Here is a 24,311-nt window from a genome sequence, read left to right on the forward strand (position 1 = left end):
CTACGATCTGTTTTAGGTGATGATGTAGCTCCCACACTGTTACACAAGAATACCTCATGCTCTTTGATCATCACAACACCTCCACCACTGGAACACGTATCCTCATCTTCCTATTTCTTACCTAAATTTCCTAACAGGACCACATGGAAAGTTAAGCACATTATCTAAATGTTCTTTTAGCATCTGACATTGATAAAGGAAATTTGAATGAGCAGAGTGTTTAAGGGAGCGGAGAGAAGTCTGTGCACAGATGGTGAAAAGACCTACAAGAGGGTGTGGAACAGAGGAACAAAGAGATCTGAGGATCTTTTCTGCCATCAGCTTGATTAGCTTTTTGACTGGAGCACAGGCACTTTCATGACTTTTCAAACACCCGACTTGTCACAACACAGCACAATGAAACAGACCTACAACATAAATGATCCAAACCCAAAACAGCTTCCTAAGTGGGAGTTAACAGACAGTATACCAGCAGGTGCAGGGACATGATTATTTGTTATGACTTTTTTTTTCTGGTACTATTCTTCTTTAAATAGGACTATTCATAATTCTTCTCCTTCCAATAGCTATTGAAGCATCTTTATTTATTTTAAACAAACAAACAAAAAGATTCACTTTAATATTAAGTATAAGCCTGCATGAATGAAATATGCAACCAAAAGACATTTAATGATACTTGCACAAATGCTTTCAAGCAATTATTTTAACATTAATTATCTAGTTATTATCTAGTGGATGAACCCTGCCTCTGAACAAGTCAAATGGTGTTTTGCAGCCAGTCCTCAACTCTGTGGGCTGTCTCCTGGTTCAAACCTGCTTTGCAGCTTTCACACTAATATTTTTCATTTGCACCCTAGCTTTACAAAGGCTTTACAGCTTCCCATTTTTTCCCCTCCGTTTTTGATTTCTAAATGCTCTTTGTTTCTATCTATACAATAAAACAAAGTACATTCAAAATAAAACGTGGGATATAAGTAATATGTGAAAATAAAACTCAGAAATGTTGCAAGCCATTTTTCCAGCAAAAGTACTGCATGTTCAAGAATATATAAATACAGAATTTAATAAACCTCACACAGACAGGCACACGCCTATTTGCTCCTTCAGATTTTCAGAGCTCTTCTTTTATATTTGTCTTAGTCCCTGAAGTTACTTGCATCTTGCAGTTAAAGAAGATAGACTTGTTATTAACACACAAATGTTCATAGACATAACATCTTTACAGATATCCTCTGTGAGCAGATCAAGCCACTCTCCATATGTATCTAAACGTAGAGGAAGGCTGGAGTTTTTGAGTTGTCAGATCTGTGCCTGGGTATGAGGGGCTCTATTTTCACTCTTTGAGCAGCAAGAGATTAGCAGCTTGAAATCACTTTGACAGTTTCAGTTACTCTCTTGCATACCGCAGGGAGTTTTAATTCCAACCTGTGAAATTGTAATTGCTTCTCAAGAAGAGCGGACGGATTCTGGGTAATGGCCGCAGCCAAGCTCCATGTCAGAGTTGCCAGTTGCTGCCACCTCAAATATTACTTGCTGTTATTCAAAAATCATTCCAGCTTTCCATATGGGAAGTTGAACTGGGGAGCGAAACTAAATTAACAGAAGCTGTCAGATGTTCAGAGATGTGCAGGCAGTGATGTGACAGGGGTGGATGAACTCTCCTCAAAAGGTACCTTCTCCTTCCTCTTTCTTGCTTTATAGAACAAGCTTTATGTAAAACACATTTTATTTCACGCTCCTGTACTAAGCAAGTATACTATTAACTGAAAACTACAATGCAAAGTTTAAATGACAAATCTTAATGCACTTAATGTTTTTGCTAAAGATGTCTTTGCTGTCCAAGTCTTGTGGTTTGCAAGAGTCCTCACTGAAAACAGCCAAAGGGAACTCAGTGCTATGAGACAGAAAGAGAAATAATAGTCGAGGCTTCCTTAGTACCAAAAGGAAATCTACTCTGCTAAAAAACAGAACAAATGGCAACAAAAAAGGGCGTTGAATGTAGATTGCTTATTAGCCAGACACTCTCTCTAGTGACAAATATGTTTACGTATGTGGTAGAGCAAGATCAATTGACTGTTGAGAAAACTCTCCTGCAATATAGTCACTAATTTGGAGTGTAGTAGATTTCTCACCCACCCTTATGGCTTGTAAGGAGAGAATACAGGGTAGAAGTAGGGCTCAAACATAACACTGATGTAAAAATTAAAAATGCCACCTGGCATGGCACTTAGAAGCATTCAGGGAGCCAAATGGGAGCAAAAATCATAGATCAAATGGGTCCAGGTCAACATGTTCCATAAAGGAGATACAGCCACTTTGTTTTACACTCCCTAAGGTTTCCCGGTGGGCTTCAATGGTAACTTCAACCACAGCACAGTTTGGGTTTTGCCTGAAGGTTCAGATGAGCTGTCTGATCAGAACCAACTTGTTCAGCTCAGTGGCTTTGAACATTTCAGGTGTAAACATATACAAAGAAATGAAAAACACTCTACTGCTCTACAATACAAAGTGTCAACAAGCCCTCTCAAAATTAAAAGGAAGGTAATAAAACACTTGATAAACAGTACTTCCTACTTATCAGAGGAAAGCTCAGTTTAAAAATATATTGCATCTGTGGACAATGTCATTTACAGACAAAGTCTTCTTCACCCTCTCCTATTCATTGCATTGTTTCTAAGAAAATACACCAGTTCCATTAAAGCCAGTTACACACAGAATCTAAATCACAAGCTTTGTAAATCTCTGTAACAGCTGATGCAATGAATCTGTAATTGCTACAATTAGATAAGCTAGAGTGGCTGACAGCAAGAGTGCTAGAGGCATAGCACATATCTGCATACTTTATTCCCATCAAATGCAAAAAATTGGCTCAGTTATAATGATTTTGTCAACTCATTATTTTCCTGAGAATCTTGTGATACATGGCACTTTCCTGCAAATTTCAGCACCTGGAGTCAAGTGTTTTTTTTTAATAGAATTTCAGATTTGTTAAAAATGTAAATTATTGATCGTTACATATTCCTGGTTGTAGAGAAAAATCTGGAGAGACAGAAGCAAAACAAGAGCACAGTTTTTGTTATTGCTGTTGTTTGCTTTTTCTTAAATCTCAAAATTTTTGAGTTTTGGCTCATGACCTTCAGTGGTTGCAATAAGAAATATAATATTCAAGTCAATGCACACCTAATTTCCTGAAGATGATCTTATTTGTTGATATAATTTACAGACTGTACCGGGAGCATCATGGTGGAACTTCTTGATTAATTTGCCTGTAACTGTGATAAATCCTCAACGTAAAAAGTACAAAGCATTCTTCCTAGCGGATTATTCATCTGCACTGTAGAGCCATGTTTGGAGCCCAGCTCAGTCTGTGCTGGATACTACATAAACATACTAAAAAAAGACAGCTCCTGTTTTTTAGGATTTAAAACAGACTTCGCAAGTGGAAGTCTGGAGGAAGATCCACAAAGGTGACAAGACAAGAACAAATAAATGATGACATGTATTAATGTCACTAATTAGAAACTTGGAGTGTGCAAAGTGTAGCCTCCCCACCATCAGAGCTGTATTGTCTTACAGTATGATCCAATATACAGCTAATATGAGATTCACATTTGGTGAATCTGAGCATTATACTAAGTCTATGGAGACTGTATTAAATCCATCCTTTAGAACTCTACTGCTAGAATCCCATCTTCCCATTCAATAATAAAAATAACTTTAAAACTATTTGTATGTAAAAAAATAATTCTTGTTGTATTAACAAAGCTTAGTAACTCACTCTGAAGTTGACAGAGGTAAGACGGCAGGCCAAAAATTCTTTCAGACATGACAGCAAAATCAATAGCAACAAATGACAAACTTTAATGGCCCAGCAGTGTTTGATTCTAATGTAAAAAGGCACACATCAAACCATCACACTGCATTAAGCAAAATCTTTAAGAAAGTTATAAACGTTCTACCCATAAAAGATTACCAACAATACTCAATGAAAAGATTTCTTATAAGCTTCAGGAGTTTCCTGTATAAAATTTTACCTGCCAGAGCAGTAATAAACCTGCCAGAGCAGTAATAAATAGAGTAAGCAATGCAAACATTGCATTGTTTTAGAAAAAATAGAAGAGGAGGAAAGATGCAACAAACTGTTCTGCCACACCAAGTTCTCAAACTTTGGCAGGTACATCTCCGTAGAGCTTATTAGTATTCTCTCCTATGAATAACAGGAAAGGCATGAGTCCAAATAGCATGAGTACAAATTATTGCCCAATTTATATCTTTTTTTTTTTTTTTTTTTTTTTTTTAAGAGAGAGACATGTGTTGGTAAAAAGTGTTTCTTTTGAAGATTTTAAACAGCAATTTTATGTTTTCCTAAAAGCCTCATTCAGTTCACAGTTCTGTTTTCATCCCTCCATAGTAAAGCATGACAAGAACTGCCAGTAAAGCCAGGCTGACAGACAGTATCTTCAGTCCACTTCCTTCTTGTTGCCATGGGAGCTGCAAAGGCATCCAGGGGCTGAAGGACGTTTTCACTGGGATCTCAGCAGAAGGATGTCCTTTCCAGTTTGTGCCATTCCGTGGTGCGTGCCTGAACTCCTGTGAAGAAATGCATGTATTAAGATGAAACCGTGCTACGTATTTCTGATTGTATATGTCAAATACAGATAAAATCTCCCCTTTGCATTGAGGTTCAAAATGCCATCCCCTTTCAAGGCAAACAATTCAACTTGCACTGCATGAGCATTAGGTCGTCTGTTTTTATACAGAATTCTTACCAATGCCATACAAAGTCAATCTTTCTAACAAAATTAACTGCCAAATCAATGAAGCCATTACCAACAGAAACAAATCTCCAGTACTCAATGTCATCAAAGAGAGCTGTTCAAGGATTATTTTTTGTTTGTTTTGCTGCTAACTCACTACTCTCCCACGTTTGGTCTCTTCAAAAGAAATTTCTAACTAGTGATAAAGGGGACCACAACACAACAATCCTTTGCACAGCAGGGCTCTTCAGAAGTCAATCATCATCTCCTGGTGTGCCAGCTCAGTGGTGCTTGAAAATCCTCCCACAGGGCTTTTCCTTTCCCCTGACCCTCACGAGGCAGCTGTGCTAAAACACTCACCTTCTCATTCAGCGTATTGCATCCGAGTTCCCTGCTGTGCCTGCCATTACCATTCTCAACCTGACTGCAAGTACTTAGATCCTCCAGAATGTGAGGACTTTTAACTGCAGCACAAGTTAGAGCCACTATTTCAGTTTAAAATCCAAGTGGAAAGAATAAACTCTTCTCTCTTGCAACCTTGTTCAGTTCAGCACACTAGCCACGTAGATACTCAAAAATGAAAGCGTTTCTTAAAAATGTAATCTGATGACATTTGCAAGAAGCGTATGTAGAAAAGAAAGTAAAAGGTGTAATTAAAGAAAGGTGGGATGATCTTGCAACATTTCGTTCTTCCTCCCTCTATTTCAATAATCTCATAGGAATTCAACTGAACTCAGCCTGCTTTTTAATTGGCTTGATTTTTTTCCAGGTACAAAAGGATTTTGATGAATCCATTTATTTTTCCTTCATATTTGGTAGAAAATAAGCAAGGCACCCAAAAAGTACCTATCTGGATAATGTTGTATTTCCAAGCAGCTGAAAAAGAGTCACATGAAAGCCCAGACCAGATGCTTGACTCCCTTTTTGACTGAACATATTTCTGGACAAACTCGAAGAAATATCAAAGCTCCAAGACATATGCCTGCCCATGGAAGTGGGAGAGCAGAATTCAAACTGTATGCAACTGTGTCCCATTCTCCATTTCAGGAATTATTATAGTAATTGTAGAAAAATACTAATGATTACTATTGGTTAGGTAAGCAAGCATCAAAGGGGCAAGTGACAGGCTGATGTAAGTGCTGTTCTAACATCTGAGGTACTTCTGGTTTAGGTCACAACTCATACAGGTGGAAGGTTCCTGAATAGATGACCTATAGAAGGAGTGTGGCTTCTTGTATGTACTGCACCCAGAAGATTATCAAATATGACGAAGAATGGCTTAGCAATTACATACTCAAATTCCCTCAGGACCCACAGATGCATTTCACCAGGTCCCATGGACTTGTTCACCTTCGGGTTCCTCAGATGGTCTTGAACCTGATCTTCTCCTACAGTGGGTGGTTCTTCATTCTCCCAGTCCCTGCCTTCTGGGGCTTGAGTCAATTTGGCTAATTACAGCCAGACTCCAAACTCCTGATTGAATATTTCTAAACAGTTTGATAATCAGTAATGTCTTGAACATTTATTTGTACAAAACTAGATACTGTCTGCCACAAAACAGATAAAATCACCAGTATCTCGATACTCTGTAACTTCCTCCTCCATGCTCCTCTTCATGCTCAGCCTGATTTCCTGCATACCCATCTCTGTAAGACCAGGGATAGGCAGGAGAACATCCCAAACACAAGCTACAACTTGTAACAAGTTTTGAAAGACTTGACTTTTCCTCTTATATTTATTTGTTTTACCAACAGTTAAAAATATTTGTGTTTCATGTATATGTTCATGTGCTTATGCAGTATTGATTGCATGGGCACTTCATTTTTGTTTTGCAGTTTTTCTGATTTCCAATGTAAAACCAAATAGTTTCATCTTGTTAGAATTATTTTGATGAGGAATAGCTTACACTGCTCTTGTTTTCTGTTATATTGCTCTTATAAACCTCTATCGCATTAGGCAATGTACATATATTACACAGTACTGCATTGTGCTACTAGGACAGAATGATGAAAGAGATTTTAGCAAGGTTTACGAAGTTCCTGTGGTGGTGAACCCCACTATCCTCACTGCCCATTGTCCCCAGTGCTACTTCATGAGAGTAACGCAGTGTATAAAGTTGTGAGCACTGTTTTCTTCCTTACTTTACCATATTTGTTGTAAATTGGATGATCATACTGGCACACTAAACCTATATCTTTTTTAAAAAAGTTTTCTTTCTGTATACGAGAGTGTCTCTAACAGTATTTTACCTATATTGAAACTTAACTGGGCAGGAGGTACGGTTCTCACAGTTTTACTATGCCTTTGTTTTCCTTCCTTCTACCTTGCATTTTGAACTCTGATGCATTTATTTCTACTGGCAGTCACATTTTCTAAAATGTTTGCACAAAATTCTTGGATTTGCACAGTGTCTCGGATCCTGTAAGAGACTGTCACACAGTTTAAACCAGAAGTTTTTATTTCAATAGATGCATATTACGGTTTTTACATGAAATGTTACTCCTATTACATTGCTAACCTGAATTCTTTACTAATTCTATAATGGATTAAGATATTTTACATGGACAAAAATATCGCAGTTTGCAAACTGAAGTGACCCTTTTCTTTAAGATGTACTTCACAGTTTATCACTTAAAACACTACTGCATTTCTATTTGATATTGTGCATCTCATCAGACGATCCTATCAAAAATGTTTGTGGTTTTTTTTTTCAGTGGAAGTAACAAATATTTTTATCTAATCCTTATGTCCCAAGAACTAATTTCTAGTTTGCCCCAATACTCTGTCTTGCAAAACTGAAAATACCACTCCCTTTCTTGAAAATTTCTGTCATCATCATCGCAGAAGATGCGCTGTGAAAAGGTTACATCTGGTTCCCTATAGCTGAAAGGCTCCTTTAGAAAATGTCAGTCTTTTGTCCACCCTGCAATTTGTACAACAGCTTTTAAAACCATGATAATCTCTCAGAGACGCCTGCAGGTAGATGCCTTTTCCCAAGAGTCTGTTCTGCAGCTCTGTATGACACAGCACAGAACTCTCAATGGGAAGAAAAAGAGCTGGGCTAAACTGAACTGAGAGTGCAATTCTTGTACTCTCTCAAGCCTGAGCGAAGGGCTGGAGTGGCCCTTACAGACTGCAGTCTGCAAAACACTGAACTGCCTGTCTAGACTATAATCTGTTCTTACTAGCATACAACTATCACATTACCAGGTATGCTAGTGGAAAACACTGCATATACATTTTTGTTTGGGCAAAAAGCCCTTTTGTAGGCTCCATTTGAGGAAGTGGTTTTCAGGTAAAGCATACAGTACATGCTGTAGTATATGTTGCATGCATAGAAAAGGAAGTGAGAGTATGGTGTTATGTAAACCAAAACTAAAACCCTGTATTCTAGGATAGACGAGACAAATTACAGTAGCTTCTCTGGACTGTTATATCACCTTCAGTGTTTGCAGTACTGAAGTACTATATTCTGAGATTGTCCCATAATTGTTTTTTTTTTTTTTTTTTCGCTAAAACTCTCCATCTACTGTGCCTTGAAGAATTACTCAAGACACCTGCAGAACATCTTTCATAAAACCAACTTCATGAGAGCTCTGTTACGCATCACTGATGTAAAAAAGCTTGGGTGGAGGCACAGATCTCATTTGTTGAACTGGCAGTTACTCTGGTTCACTCCCTCTGTGCTCTGACTTTATCAAAGCATTAATTCTGTAAGGCCCTTATTTGTATCTCTAGGTGAAATGTTTGTATTTGCTTTTCAAAGACTCCTCAAGGTATTTCTGCATTATTCTGAACTGATAATGCTGCTAATATTTATCACACAGAATCAGTAGTAAGAGCAACAATTTCTTTACCTGAGCTCACAAACACTTCTGTAGCTGCAAGACTTGGGAAGATTAGCATAATGATTCAGTGCAGTGGAATTTAGAACTAAATCCAAAGACTCTTTTTTATCTGAAAAATACTTGGAGAAAATATTAAAGAAGCTTCCAGAAATATTTATTCATACTAATTTAATCCTTGCTCAGCCATAAACTCTTGGGTAGACTTGTTCTTAATAAATAACACTTCTATCACTAGAAAGGACCACAATGAAGGAGAAGGTACTCTAAGATTTAAACCTCCATACTGTTAATCAAAATGGGGGGAAGAGAAGTAATTATCAAACTGAAATGCAAAGATGACACTTTGAGCTAAGCATCTTGTATTTTCATGGAGGGAGCCTTTAATCTTGTTTTGGCAGCCACTAAGTAAACACAAGACTTTGCTAATAAAGTATAATATAAATTATTAAACCATGTAGTGCATGATCAAATGCATTTCAGATTATTTTTTGAATAATTCTGCCTTGACGACTGCCAGGAGTTATATATTTTGTGTAGTCTTGCACAGACCCATTGATTGGTGTCTTTCTGAAGCTCCAGTCCCAGACTTAAACTGCTATGCTTGAAAGAAATATATAATCACGTCAAAACCTAAGATTTGGCATCTGTCGATCACAGCCTAGCTTTTTGTAGGATCTCACTTTATGTTAGTCAACAAAGACATGATAGCAACTCTTTAGCTCTGAGCTGTTTTAATAGATTCAAAATATTTCTTACATGCAAATTTGTTTTATGGCTCAGGGGCACTGTTAGAGCTTGAAGTGTTAGCTAACTGCTGTGAAAAACTACTTGACTAAGCATATCTCAAGATAAATTAGACTTCTGAATCTTTTAGCCCAACCAAATACATCTTACACACTTATACCACTGGGTTTAAAAACATGGACTTTTATATAATCATGCATAACAAGTGTGTGCGACAAATTAGAAGAAAACATGTTAAAATATGCATTACATATCCTACTGTGCCAGTTGAAACTCTGGGCTATTACACTTTGGAGGCATTTTTCAGATTTAAAAAACAAACAGATACTGCAGGTCACACAGATTACACACTGGAAAAATATGTAAGTTGAATTTTATTGAATAGGTCCGGAAGACATGGTTAGTTCTGTAGGTATTAAGAGAGTTCCTTTGATTTATTACTTACTAAATTCTAGAAGCCTCTTTCTGCAACTGTGGAGCATTGATCTCAAAGCAGAAAATAAATGGCAGACAGCATATTTTTTTTCTAATGGAATTACATGATAATTCTCATAAGAAACATCCCTGCCACCATGTATCCCAATAAATGCACAGCACTATGTTGTTAGAGAAAATGCCATCTACAAGCACGCTTGCATCTGATGTTATCATCTGATATAACAATCCTAGGAGCTCACTGATTCCAAAATACACGTGGAATTTACATGTTAATTTTAAGAAATAGGAAACCTTGACAAAATAATTAAAGAAACCAGTCACTTTTGCAAATGTAACTTCATATTGTTTCTTATTTTTGTGTGCATATATATGTGTGTGAGTGCAAACATGGCAAATGATCATGTGCTTTAATATATTATGGAGAGAATAGAACTGAACTAAAGGATAAATACAGATTTAATATTAATTTCTCAGTAAATATTTGGGGTTTTAGTGATAATTAGGATTCTTCATCTGATATCCCCAAATCATTATCTCTGAAGTTATAGCAGGATAATAAATTGATCACAGCATTAAATAGCTGTCACTAGTCACTAAAACTGTTTTACAGTCTGTCATAGGATGCTAGAATAATTCTGACTGCATCTAGTCCATCTTCCTGCTCAAAGAAGGGTCAGGTATGGCCCAGTCAGCTCAGGGCTTTAACCAGTTGGGCCTTGAAAACCTTCAAGGACAGAGACTAAATTACATCTCTGGGCTGTTGTTTTTCCCATGAAGACAGTCTAGCAGTTGAACATTTCTCCTTATATCCAGTCTGAACCTCTTATTTCATCTTATGCCCGTCACCACTGTGAAGCATGTGTTTCTGTCCTCTCAGTAATCTTCCCATAGGCACTGGGAGACTTCTGCCAAGTTCTCCTGAAGACACCCCTTCTCCAGTCTTGAACAAGTCTTGTCCATCAGCCTCTCCTCACAAGCCAAGCACTCCAGCCCCTGACCATCCTGACAACCTCACACTGAACTCATTTCAGTTATCAATCCAATATTTACATCAAGATGGCCCTATCGAATCAGGTCAACAAAACTCCTTAGCAGCTGAACCATGGTCAAATACAAGCTTAAAATACCTGCCTGGACGCGTTCCTGTGTGACCTGATCTAGGTATTCCTGCTCCAGCAGGGGGATTGGACTAGATGATATTCCAAGGTCCCTTCCAACCCCTAACATTCTGTCATTCTGTGTAATACATTTAATAATGGGAGGATATGCAGAGACTGACTTGAAGCTCATCTTCGTTACATCTGACAGTTTGTTCCAGGTTTGTCATTCCCTACGGTGATCAACTTTAACTATGGCCCTTCCCTGGCCTGCATAGCAAGTCAGCAAAATCTTGTTTCTTACCCAGTAATACTTCCATGATCTGTCTGGCTCCTTTGGTCAGCACAGTAGAAATACCTTTCCCATTTCTCAACTTGATCAACACTACTATCTCCTATCTGCCCTGTCTTCTTTCTACTTCTCCCCACTTCCCTCCTGCATCATCTGACCATATAGGCCCTCCTAATAAAAATAAATAAATAAATAAACAGAAACGTCAATAGGAATAGAAATTTGGAATGATATCCTGTATAATGATTTTCCGTCCATGTCACACAGACACACCTCTAGAACATCCTCCTCCTACATTAACAATTAATTCAAACTTTAACATTCCCACATTCCCATTTAAGAGTCTAATAGAAATCAACTCTTCCTCTATAAGTTACTGCACTTGAACTCACCATTACTGTAAGGCTGCGCTGGTACTTTCCCTTGGCAGACATCTCTTTGCTCTCTTCTGTGTTCTTACCTAAGGGTAAGGTTCTGAGGTTCTTACCCTTAGAATCACAGAATCATAAAATATCCTGAGTGGGAAGGGACCCACAAGGATCACTGAGTCCAACTCCTATTTCTTTTTCATCAACAGTCTTTAAGGATTAGTAGTCCCTCAATGAACCCTCAAAACTCAAAATGTAGTTAAAAGCTAGAGAGAAGGCTATGTAGCTGGGGTTTATTAAATGATTTTCTTTGTGATATACACTTTGAGGAAGAAGGAAACAACTAAAAAGATCAACTAACAAAAGAAACAAAAAGAGTAATAACAAACAACTAAAGAGAGACAAGCCAAAAACACCTCCAAAACATTTAAAACATAATCTTGTGCTGCTTTGCATTATACTCACTTGTTTTAGATTGTTTCTTTATAGGTATCTATAAATCCTTCCAGCCAGGAGTTGACTCTTTTTTACATATTAATATTTTGTGCTACTATTAAACTTAGTGACACAGTATCCTCCTGCTATACAAAACATGCATTTTCAAAATAACCTGTCATTCACAATCAGAAGCAACATTTTGAAGAATAGTCAGTGTGACGTCTGGATTCTGAGCTTTTTTCTTAACAAGGTGTGTGGGGTGTCAATCACTACACCAAGGACCTCACATCACAGGAAAAAAGTGACATGCAAGCTGGCATTCCAGTTAGGATTTGCAACCACAAGAGAACTGAGGGAGCTTCTAAGTGGAAGACTTTTGTGATTCAAAAATCACAGTCATCTAAGTAATGAAATGAAGAATGAATCTAGGAGCACAATGTGGACAAATTCAGGAAGGGGATCTGTCACTATTTATTTCCCTGTGCATAGCACAGTTTTATAAAGGAGATGGCAGGTGCTTGCTCTGGGCACTTATCTGGTAATTAGTTGGCTAACAGACAAATCTGCTTTCTAGAGATCACCAGCAAAGGATTCGTGGCTTTGAAAATACATTACAGTGAATTACAGAATATACATTTACTTGTAATAACAGTGGATACCATTTTTCCAAAGTCAGTTAGCATACCATGGCCTGTCTTAGTGCATGCTGTTCTTTAAAGGATCATACAGATATAAATATACATATATTTTAATATTTTAAGGTTATGTCTACAATGCAACAATTTTGTTGGTATATTTTGTTTGATGACAATAGAATGACAACAAATTAGCAGTATGTGAATGTTATATATAGATTCCACTACAAATTAGATTATTAAATGAAGTATGATATACTTCTTATAGCATAAGCCTTTAGAGACCATCACCTTTTTGCTTTCCTTTTAAGCCTTGAAATAGCAATGACAATTATATGGAGATCATCAATAGCTACAGGCAAAGAAACAAAAGGTTTCCATCAGAAAGAATATCCTAGTAAAATGAAGAGCTGGATCTGAAAATATATATTAATGCCACAACAACCAATATAGCTGAATGATACTCACATATCAGCAGTGAAATGAGTAATACTGCTTTTACTTGGAAGTGAACTCTATGATCATATATTAAAACACCAATTTTAAGAGGAATTCTATACTCCTAAATAGTAGAAAGCGTAAAATACTCAAAGTCATTCTAACCATTGTTATTTGCAAAAAGCACTGTGATAAATATTCAAGAAATATCTCAAGGGACATGCTCTCAAAATCAGGAAGAGTTTACAAAAGATCTTTCATATGGCACAGAGTAGAATAAAATGATATATGTACATGTTCTTGACTAAAGCCTTCCTCTTAATCCTGGAGTATGTCAGAATCCTGAATTTATGGTGTTTTTACCTATTTCTGTAGAACCGAGTATTACAAACAGAGCATTCCAAGGAGGCTTCTACATTGTATTAAAAGACAATCCTTCTTACACATCCCTTCTTACACTCCAGCCTCATGGATAATAAACATGGTAGGAGATGAGCAATAATAATATTTAGGAATTATATTAGTTTTCAGAGTTTCAAATTCTATACCAGGATGTAGCTGTGGGTTCTATTTGCCTCCCTCATTTTACAGGTAGAGAAACAAAGATTAAAACGTGTCTAGAGCTGTAACTGAAGTCAGCTATATGGGTCTCTACAACTCCTGTCTTAGATTCCAGCTGTCAACAGAAGCCAGCGTAGCCTCTAAATCCTTTTATCTCTGTGAAGCCTAAGATTTAAATCCATTTTCTTATGTGCCCTAATATTTAGTCTCCTGACAAATTTTCCTGCATTAATTTTCATGGACTTTTCCACCCAGTATTAAATACTTCCAGTTGCTGAGACTGTAGATGTACAGCAAGCACAGCTGGAATCAGTCCTCTGTGAAAAGGAGCATTTCATGCAAGTCTGACATCTAACAGCTAATAAAGCATGACCGATCCTGACCAACTTTGTGGGTTCAGTGGCAATACAAAGGTTTGCTTTTCATATTGTCATGGCCTCTTTCCTTTAAATATCCTTAGTTGTGTTAGGAGGTCTCCCACAGTGCCAGTTAGCATACTTCTGAGCACCTGAGGGAGCGTCTTGAAATCTGAGTCTCCTTTTTTAATTTCCCACTCAGCCAAATTCAGCTGCAGTTAATGGAGGACTCTCTCATGGAAACATCAAACACTGGTTACTGTGATTAGGCAAACCTAACTGCTCTAACACAGTCTCTGTATCCCAAGTCTCTGCAAATGATTCATCAGCCATTCTCCACAATGAAGATTACATGAGAAAAAACTTTCTTGGCTTGCTGTGTATTTTATGCTAGATAATCATGATAGCACCTTGGCGCTCTGTCTAAGACATCAAAGAACAGTAAGTATCCAGTCTACAGGCCGTAACGAATATCTACCCTCAGGAGAGCATTTCTATCTTTCAGAGGGTGGTCTGACTAGACGACCAACTTTTCTATCTGTAAAGGATTGAAGAGCATAAGCATGAACTTGCACCTTATCATGCTTAAATACCAACAATTTGTACCTCAGCTGAGAGCCTCCAGTGAATCGATGGGACCTCAATCTTCTTCTACACGGGTTTTGCACAGTGTGCTCTATCAGTTTTTACCTTATAACTCCTAGAGGTAGGTAATGAGGAGAAAAATCAGTTCCCCTGGATTTAACTATGAGGAAATAAGCAATAATTTCATTTTTTTTCCTCAAGACTTAATACTTTGGAGTTAATTTCTCTTAAATGCTGAAGAGTCATTGCTGCAATATGCTTGAACACATGCTACAAAATGTTTAATAATTTGTAAATATCTGGTTCCAAGCACTTTAAACTGACTCCCATTGCATTTCTTCACTATACTGACCTTTTAGTGGACACTGTGAACATCTTTCTCTGCCTCATCTCCATGTGTGAAACGGGAAGATTAAAGCTGCATTTCAGAAGGATAATGTAAATGCAAGCTTAATATTGTTTCTGAAGTACTCAAAAGTAATGGGAGTCATAGGAAAGGTTAGAAAGAAATTAGTAACTCCCTTGAGAGTGAGATTTGAACTGTACATAGTAAATAACAGTACTATTTCACAATGGACAATGAAGAGGAAAAAATATCCAACAATTGCTTATTAAATGAATAGTCTCAGCTCTATGTAAAGAAAGAAACGAATCTCTGTGTGTAAAAATAGCGCATAAACACATTATTAGAGGCTGAAACATAATATGGTTGGCATCTACATGGAAAAGAAGAACTGAAATGCTAGAATTTCCTTACTTCAGAGTACTTCACTTTACACTCCAAATAATTTGTGCACATACGTACATGAGAAATGTCATTCTTAATTTCTTCTTGTTATCACATATCATAGGTCTTCAGTGTCCTTTCTCTATACCTAAAAGGATACTGGTCTGTAGAACACAACACATGATATTTCAGTACCGTTTACTTTTCCCTTTTGGTGTTTAGTTGTTGGTTTGGTCTCTAGGTGAATGTAAGCAGTAACTGGAATCGACTCCCAAGGAAGCCAACTTAGTTAGTTGTATACTATTAACTTTTGATCCTACTCACCCATTTCATCAATGGAAGAGTAATCCATTAAGTTTCATAAATGTCAAAGGCTCATAGAAGAAAGAGATCTAAATCAGTGCTCCCATTGAGGAAAAGGTCAAAGCATACTCTCAACAATCTGTGTTTTTTGCTGTCATCCTCCTGACCGGTTTGCACTCTATCTCTAAATCACCTACGTTAATTACACAAACCAGCTATAATACATTTTAATCCACAGATCGGTCAGAGAAGATAGGAAGGATGCAAAGAGGAAGCTGCGGTTTTTGTTGCAGAAACATGGAAAGAACCATAGGACTCAAACCATGGGAAACCAGGCTTCATTTCAACTACTCAGTTGTTCATTCTCTAGCTCTGTGAACTCAGCTTTCTTGCACAAAGACTGTCTTTGCGTCATAGCGCTTCAAAGCTAAATGCAAGACCAGATGAAAACTGGATAAAAAATAAATACGAGAGGGAGGGAGGGAGGGAGGGAGGTAGGGAGGGAGGGAGGGAGGGGAGGAAGTAGTACCGCTTAACACAAGGAGCAGTGTTTTGACAAACTAGTTTGTTCATAAATATCAACAGTTTGCACTTCACATTTCCCCTCAGCTTTCCACAGCTGAAGGATCTATCTGACTAGATACTACCATTATACAGAAATGTATGATAGGAGAATGATTTTACATAAGAAATTGTTGCAAATGTATTTCTTCTACTTTTGAGATTTGGCATGTTAGGCCTAAATTAAAATGGCCACGAGCTTCTATCAAACACGGTATCAATAGTTGCAGGCCATTTCCTTATAAATGAGGAAAAGATAAGGTTCTTATGACAGATTGATAGGATTTATAAGTGAGTGAAATTCCTTTCAAAAATTTTCTCCTGCTTCTCTGAAACCTGTATAATCTTTCCTAAAGCTAGACAATAGTAAGATGCACACTGCTTTCACAGAAATAAATGAAGAAAATCTAGGATGAACACAAATAGAAGATGACCTGAAAATGGCAAATAAATACAAGATGCCTACAGAGGTGGTAATCACAAGCCCACAGAACGGTAAGTATAGGACTTAATTTAGTTTTTAACAAACTGACGGATTTGAATTTTAAAATGCTTTATGTCTCTCTCCATACTAAAGCTTAACAGCACTAGAACAGGATTTTTATGGTACAAGATACTCTCACACGCATATATCTATAATTCATTCCTTTCCAGCTATTAAGGGCTACACATCTGGCTTTTCCCTCTGGTCCTGTGGCAGAATCTGATTATGCTGCAGAATGTTAAGCACTCCTCACTGAAAAAAACTAATGAACTAATGTTTCTTTGAACAGAAATACTTGTTGAATAGTTCAAAGAGGAATAGAATTTCTGTCATTCTAAGCAGTATTTCCATTACTTTAATAACTCCAAGTCAGAAATATTTTTTTTTGTATGATAATTATGCTATCTGCAGTTATCAGAGATTTTGTATGTGGGAATTGCAAAATAGTTTCCATACGGATATGAGAAAGCATAGACAGATGGACTAAAATGACTTACAATCATATATGAACTCATGTCAAAACAAGGATAAGATTTAAAAGAAAAAAAAAAGAAAAAAAAAAAGCCTCTAATCCTCATAAGAAGACCCCTTCTTGAGGACCAGAAATCCATCTGGTCAGTATTATGCATAGGTACTTCTCAGTTATTTGATTATGATTTCTTTTGACAAAAGGAAGTGATGAAATGTACTGCCTACACACCTTTGTTCCATCAAAAGTGTCTTCACAAAAATTTTCAAGCAACCCCAATTCAAAATGGAGCACTTGTTCAAGTTCTTCCTGAGCATACATACATACGTATATACATATATGTATATATATATAAAGAAGAACCTATCAAGTTAAAAGCTATAGAATTTAGTTATTTTTTATATATAGTATCATTGCAAGGAACACAAGGCTACACTGAATCTAAAGAATAAGAATATTAATTTTCATAGGGCCTTTTCCTTTTTATTTTGCCTTTAAGATCCGGATATCCAGACAGTCATGTTTCATTTCTTTCACTATTTATCAAACCCATATTCATCTCATTTTGTAATACAGAGTAGTCAATCCTTTTTGATAGGCCATGGATCTACTTATGAGCCTTACACTGCTATGCCTTGCCAATTACAAAACCTGGCATAAATTCATCATGTGATTAATAGCTACTAGTTCTTCTTCTCCACACATTACATATGCTCCAACATGTATGACTCTGTCCTGGTGTCCACTGGAAAAGAGGGTGTATGTTGTACCAGGCTGGAGGCTGGCCATTTCTGCACTAGAATAGTGACACGCACCTGTAGAGATGGCTTTTTTACAGGCCAAGTCCCACAGAACAGTTTTCTACTGGTAATGCCAGGTAAAAAAGGCAAAATAAAAAGTGTTATACAGAAGAAGTTGACAGCACAATAACATCAGCATTCATTATGTGACTTGGTGACTTATGCTGAGCTGGAAGATGGAAACTATTTTCTTACAGAATGATGAGTTATGTAGGTCAAATATGGTCTGCCTTCAGGCCCTTAATTATTTGTGATTATCATCACCCAGAACAACTACAAATGTGAATTTATTTTTAAGAAATATTTATCACTGAAATCTTCTCAACTTTATGTTTTTTATTTTACAAACAGCCCTTCTCTCCAACAAACTACTTAAGAAAAATATGTAATATTTCTTGCTCACATTGATCGCTTAGACAGACAAATATTTCAACTTTGTTTTTGACTTTACACAAATATATCTTAATAAAACTGATTTCATGACAGTGTTTGTGACTTCAACAATTAAAAGGTGAAGCACCACTGAGTCCATACATCTCCCTAACCATAATTCCAAAGTCTCAGTTTTTGATAGTACCTGGGATGAAAGAAGTATGTTCTAGTTTTTCAAAGATCATAATTTTATTATTGCTCCAATCCTGGGTTGTCAACCTGACTCAGGTAAACGAAATGAATGCAAATACTCTGAAATTTTAATATGCTGTGGACTTAACTTTCAAACACATAAAAACTGTGATTGAAGCTCTCTGACTCTTTCGGAACCTCAAAATATGGAGTGTTTCTGATGCATACCCGCAAAACTGCTTAGAGCAAACTTCCAGTGAAAACATACAATAACTAATGAACAAGCTTGGGAGTCCATTTTAACGTAAAAGAAAGGCATAACACCTAAATGGCCATGCAAGCAGATGGAGCGCTAATTTTACTTCAGTGGGAATATTTATGAGATTTGGGTTACATACACAAGCCATCACACCACCACCACCACCTCTTATACTCTACCGAGTTTTCAGTTCAAGCTTCTGCCCTCCCTAAGTTGGATTAGAAAATTATATCAAACCTCTTTGTACTTTCTGGATTTTAACTAATATAAATTACTCTGCCTGGCATCGGAGTAAGTCAGTAAAAAAAAAAAAAAAATCTTTCTACAACTTTAATCAGAGTTCTAACATCTGAGATAATAAATTAGAGGTACTGGGGAATCCTTCAAGACATTTAAATACACAATAGGAAGCAGAGGATGGTTATCAAGATCAGTGTACTACACAATAACCACAAGTAAAGCTGTTCTCTCTAATAGGTGCTTAAATAATTAGTTACTTTTCTAAATGTTTCTTTTACTTAATGATCTTCACTGAAATCCACAGGAGCAGCTTGCTTTGGAACTTACTACGACTAAGAACTGAACCTGGAATTAAATAAATTTAAGTGTCAGGTCTCATGAAAACCTTCAATGTAATAGGCAAGGAGCCAAATTTCTTAGAGGTAGAACACAAACTTTTAAAGCAATTATCCCTCTTGTAGTTTGGGAGGACTCCTTTAAAAAAAAAAATAAAAAATCTTAGGCTGACAGAGAGATTGTGGGAGGGCAAGGGTTTATTTCTGTTGTTGTTTGGTCCAGTAAATTTGCAACAACATGCTTTATTGTATAATGGCATGATTAAGTCATTGATCTCATTACATGACAAAGAATCTAGAATGAATGTTAAACTTGATATGGAATACAGCACGAATAAACACAAAGTTATTGGATGGTACCTCTGAAGAAGATCTGGCTTAGTAAATTTGCTTACATACAACTGTTGGCTGTCTTTAAAGATGCAGTCAGTGATTGTAGTATATACATCTGAGTCACATTAAATTATAAGATGCTAGCATAATTAGGACCATATTCTTGATAGACTAAATTTAAAACTCTGGAACTTCACATCTATGCCACTAAAGTATGGCATTTTGATGACCTGACATTTTAAGATAATGTTTTCTCCAGCATACTGACCAAATAAAATCTCATCCTTACTACTCAACTGTAATTTAATCTCAATTAAAGATGTAGGCACCGTAATTTACCTTTGATTTTTTATACGCAGATACTCCAATACACAAAGTATCAAGGATTAATGCATTAAAATGTTTATAAAATTTAATAAAATACTGATAAAAACTTAAAAATATATATTTGTCCTATTGAAAAGGCTTTCTTACCTTTTTATTTATCTTCTACTTACCTTTGACACCACCAAAAAATCTCTTAGTGTTTCTGGGAACAATACTCAAAACACAAACATAAATCAGTATACCCAAGTACTATCAAAGTTTGAGCAGGAATCTATGATTATGAATGGATGGAAGTATTCTATTATAACTTAAAATATTGCTGGATCAGATCAACACTACTTTAAAAGATTTGTCAGAGTAAAAAAGTTATTTGAATAACACATTCATATGTATCTTGATAAATGCTCATTATCATTAAAAAAGTCAACAAGAGCAGAAGGGGTGATTTCTAAAGGCTAAAATACCAGTCATCTACCGAGAATGTAATAAAACTTTTTGAAGGTGTAATAATATTAAAGAACAGAGAACACCCTAATTTCCTTTTAACATGCTTTGCTGATTTCTTTGAAATTAGATACACTTTTTCAACATTTTGAAGTTAAAAACAAGCTTAATCTCATGACAGTAATTTTCCAAACAATCTCAAAGTTAATGTTCCCTTTCACTCCAATGATTTTGGCAACCAATATGTTTCTAATATGCAGAAGTTCAACATTTCAGTACCATGCATGAGTAAAATCAAATCTACTGATCTTTCATTTGGTATTGGGGAAAGCTATATAATGCTTCTAAACCTCTATTTCCTCTCAAGGGCTCCCTGTGCTTTTTTCATGCTGTCCTACTTTTTCATGGTGTATTCTTGTAGAAAGACTGTGAAGATTACAGCACTGATAGATAAGAAAGGTAGGAAATTCATCCATCTCATAGTTCCTATTCATAGGTCAACAGAGAAGTAATAAGAATAAAAGGGAAGACTAAAGAATACAAGAAAAATAACAGCATGCACACAGGCTGAATATCATTCATTTACCTTTGTCTACGCTGGCATTAAATTCCACTGCAGAGGAATTATAGTCAAACCTATAATAACTTTTGTTGGCCCAACCAGTTGGAATTAGATGACCTCCACAGCAATAGACAAATTAAGAAAAGTTTTGTTGCTTCCCCCTCCGTCCTCTCCCCGAAAACAATTAACACTTAGAGAATTTATGAACTGGTATATTAAGTAATAAAGCATTAGTAAAAACAAATAGCTTTTGATTCTTTCCAAAGAGTCTGTTGGTTAAAACTCAAGTTGAAATGAAAAATAGTTTCTAAAAAGAACTCCTTTCTAAAGGAGGAGTGTCAAGTAGTTAAAATTACCATGGCTACACATTTCCAATTTGTCTCTAAGTCAAAGGAGTGCAGAACCCATTCTCCCATCTTACAGTGCAGCAGGAGGTCAAGTACTAGAAATAATACACAAAATGACACAACTATTTTAGCACTTGATGGTTCTACTTCTAGAAGCAGGAAAGCCAGAACATTTCTTTTTAATCTTCTCTCATTCTCCAGAAAATGACTTGTAGTTGAATCATCCCAGTCATTACTATTTCCATTTATTGCATGCACTGCAGATAATGAACATAATTATGTAATTTAAAGTGATTAGACAGTGACATTCAGCCAACTGTCCGTTGAGGAAATGGAAAGTAAATAAAGTTCTTATCTTTTCACCTGAAAAGGTCTTGAGAGAGCATTTGTTTGAAAAAGAGCTATGCAAAATGTGTTGTTTCAGCTGAGCTTTGATCACTGTAGTTGAAATTTGGCCCTGCCAACGAGATGGGCAGAAAGAAAACATGCCCATTAAATTAAACACTTCAGGATAAAACTACCTGGTGAAAGAGTCTTATGCTGGCTCTTGGTTTGCTTTCTTTAATCATCTGAAAGTGTTTTAACCCTCTATGCAGCACAGGGAAGTATTCGGGATCAATGAGTTGTCTTCAATTCCACTTGCTATTCATCATATAAATGCTGGCTAAATTAAAATATTCATAGAATTACAGAAAATAAGGCTGGAAACAAACTTAAGAGGTCACCTAGCCTATACCCATGACTGAAGACAGGTGACCTGTATCTCTAATGTTTCTCAGATATTTGTGAAACATATTCTTAAAGAATAGCATTGAAAAAAAAATCCCCAACCCAGTATGGGCAATTCAATCTAGCACTTATCTAAACTCAGGAAGAGAAATCTGTTCCGATCGTAAGAAAGATTCTATTCTGAATTTACGAGTATAGGCTCAGAAATGTTGGGCCTTGAATTACAAGAAAAAATTCAAATCAACTCAAATCCCCAAATGAATGAACCCAATGTGGAATACCGATAATATGTAAATCACAAAAATCAGCATGTAAGGAATGGAATACTAGAATTTTTTCCCAGAAAAATAAGACTTTTGAATCTTCTTTCCAAAACCATCCATAAATGTCTTTGAGCTCCACTCTTAGAAAGGAAATTTCTCTTTTCTTACCCTAACTTTATAGCGACACTAACTTTTTAGTGACCTCAGTGAAATAACTGAATAAAACATGAGAAAAAGAGAGAAATTAAGAAGGATTTAACATCTTATATGACTTTTGTTTACAACCAGAAGGAAGCAAGAGTAACACCTAAAACTGATTAATATATATAAAAGCACTAACCAGTTGATTGCGTTTTGTTTACAGTTGTTTTAAGAAAGTGTGAGATAACAAAAGGTATGTTCCTTCTGACTATGAGATAAAAAAAGGCACCTGAGATAACAAAAGGTATGTTCCTACAACCCATAATCCAAGAGCATAAAACATTGCTTTCTTGAAATGCAGAACTACCTGAGAACCATTTCACACGAAATTCTGTTTCATCTTTGTCAGTATACTTATGTTAAATAGAAAATTCCCCATATATTTCTCAAACTGATCCTTCTTGTACTTGATGATGTAAAAGCTTTGCAAAGTAGCTTTTTAACAGAGCTAAAATGTGTATTCTATTTTACTTTTTCTTATTTGGAAATTCTGACCTTTCATTAGCATTTCACATACTTTCTCTAATTTATTTCTGGAATTCTATGACAGATCCTTCTCTTTGCACCTGCATGACATTTTTTCATCCAAAATTTGCTTTTTCATTTACTTTTTTTCCTAAATCACTAATCTCTAGTCCCTGTGCAGGATCCAAGTCTTCATCCACTTTGAAACTCCAATGTATATAAAAACTGTGCTTAATAATTACTGCACTTTTACGTACATCTTCCACACTTCTTTCCAAGTCCTATAAGGAAGTGTCCAATATTGAGATCTCAATTCTGCCATGATTTCATTCATTTGGGTTCCAGAAGAAGATACATACTTCTTCCTTCTCCATTTTATTTTGCTTGCAAGTGAAGCACCCTTTCTTCATAAGATCAGAGAGCTTCCTTTAAGCTATGCTTTGTTGATTCTTCTTTGTGGCAGCTTATACAGAAATGTTTGATATATGTATCTTTCTTGTTTCATAACATCAAAAAAAAAAAGTTGGATAGCATTTAGAAGTCATCTTTTGCTAATATAACTAGAATATACTTGTGGCTACGAGTCTGGGAACATACAGATTCTTCAGTATCATCCAGAAGTACAATGCTAACTCCTGCAAAAAAAATATGAAGGGAGGACATAGAGAAAAAGAAAAAGCAAACTGATCAAACAACTGCTTGCTACCTGTAAATCAGTGGCTTATTCCTCATTTCCTCTGAAGTTCCCAAAGACTTGAATAACCGTTAGCCTAACTGTGGATATTACTATGGCCTGGAGAGCCACAGAGATGTGGACCAACATCCCAGAATCACAAAAGAAGACAAATGGGGACTGCCAGAAAGATTTGTTTACATGGGAAATGTTAGACATGGAGCGTGTTATCATATAAAACAATTGAAAACAGATAATTGAGAGAAAGATGTGCCTATATTTGTTTCACAAGAAACTCAGTCACAGATGCATTACAGAAACCGAAATTACAAACATAAAATAAGCATGACTATATAATTAAACACCTAGTTAAAATATATTTTTTTCCTTAATTTTCCATCTGATTAAAATTTCCCACCTAAGGCTTCCAGACTTACAGGACCTTGATTTTAGCAATACATTACAATTCTGGTAGACAGACAGAGTTTTATTTTTATCCTTTAGTCCTTTGGTCTCTTCTTTATGTATCTCTCATTTTGCAATATTTTTTTCCTTCAGTCACACAACAAAAGTAAACAACTAAAATTATTTCTGGAGTACAGAAGCATAAAATACTCAATTTCAGTTCCTAACAACAAATTAGAATTCTTGCAGATTCTTACTTTCTT

At 36.2% G+C, this 24,311-nt stretch overlaps 1 protein-coding gene across 1 annotated transcript in view; it reads right to left on the reverse strand.

Moving 5' to 3' along the window:
* Nucleotides 1-563: 563 nt before the first annotated feature.
* Nucleotides 564-24,311, reverse strand: part of CDKAL1 (CDKAL1 threonylcarbamoyladenosine tRNA methylthiotransferase) — a 433,593-nt gene continuing 409,845 nt past the window's right edge. The window contains exon 16 of the mRNA XM_084282033.1: nucleotides 564-4,590. Within this exon, the coding sequence (XP_084138159.1) occupies nucleotides 4,384-4,590 (207 nt within the window). The 3' untranslated portion in view covers nucleotides 564-4,383. The remainder of the gene's footprint in view (nucleotides 4,591-24,311) is intronic.

The sequence above is a fragment of the Netta rufina genome (assembly GCF_964035555.1).
Source record: "Netta rufina genome assembly, chromosome: 2".
Classification (NCBI taxonomy): Eukaryota; Metazoa; Chordata; class Aves; order Anseriformes; family Anatidae; genus Netta; species Netta rufina.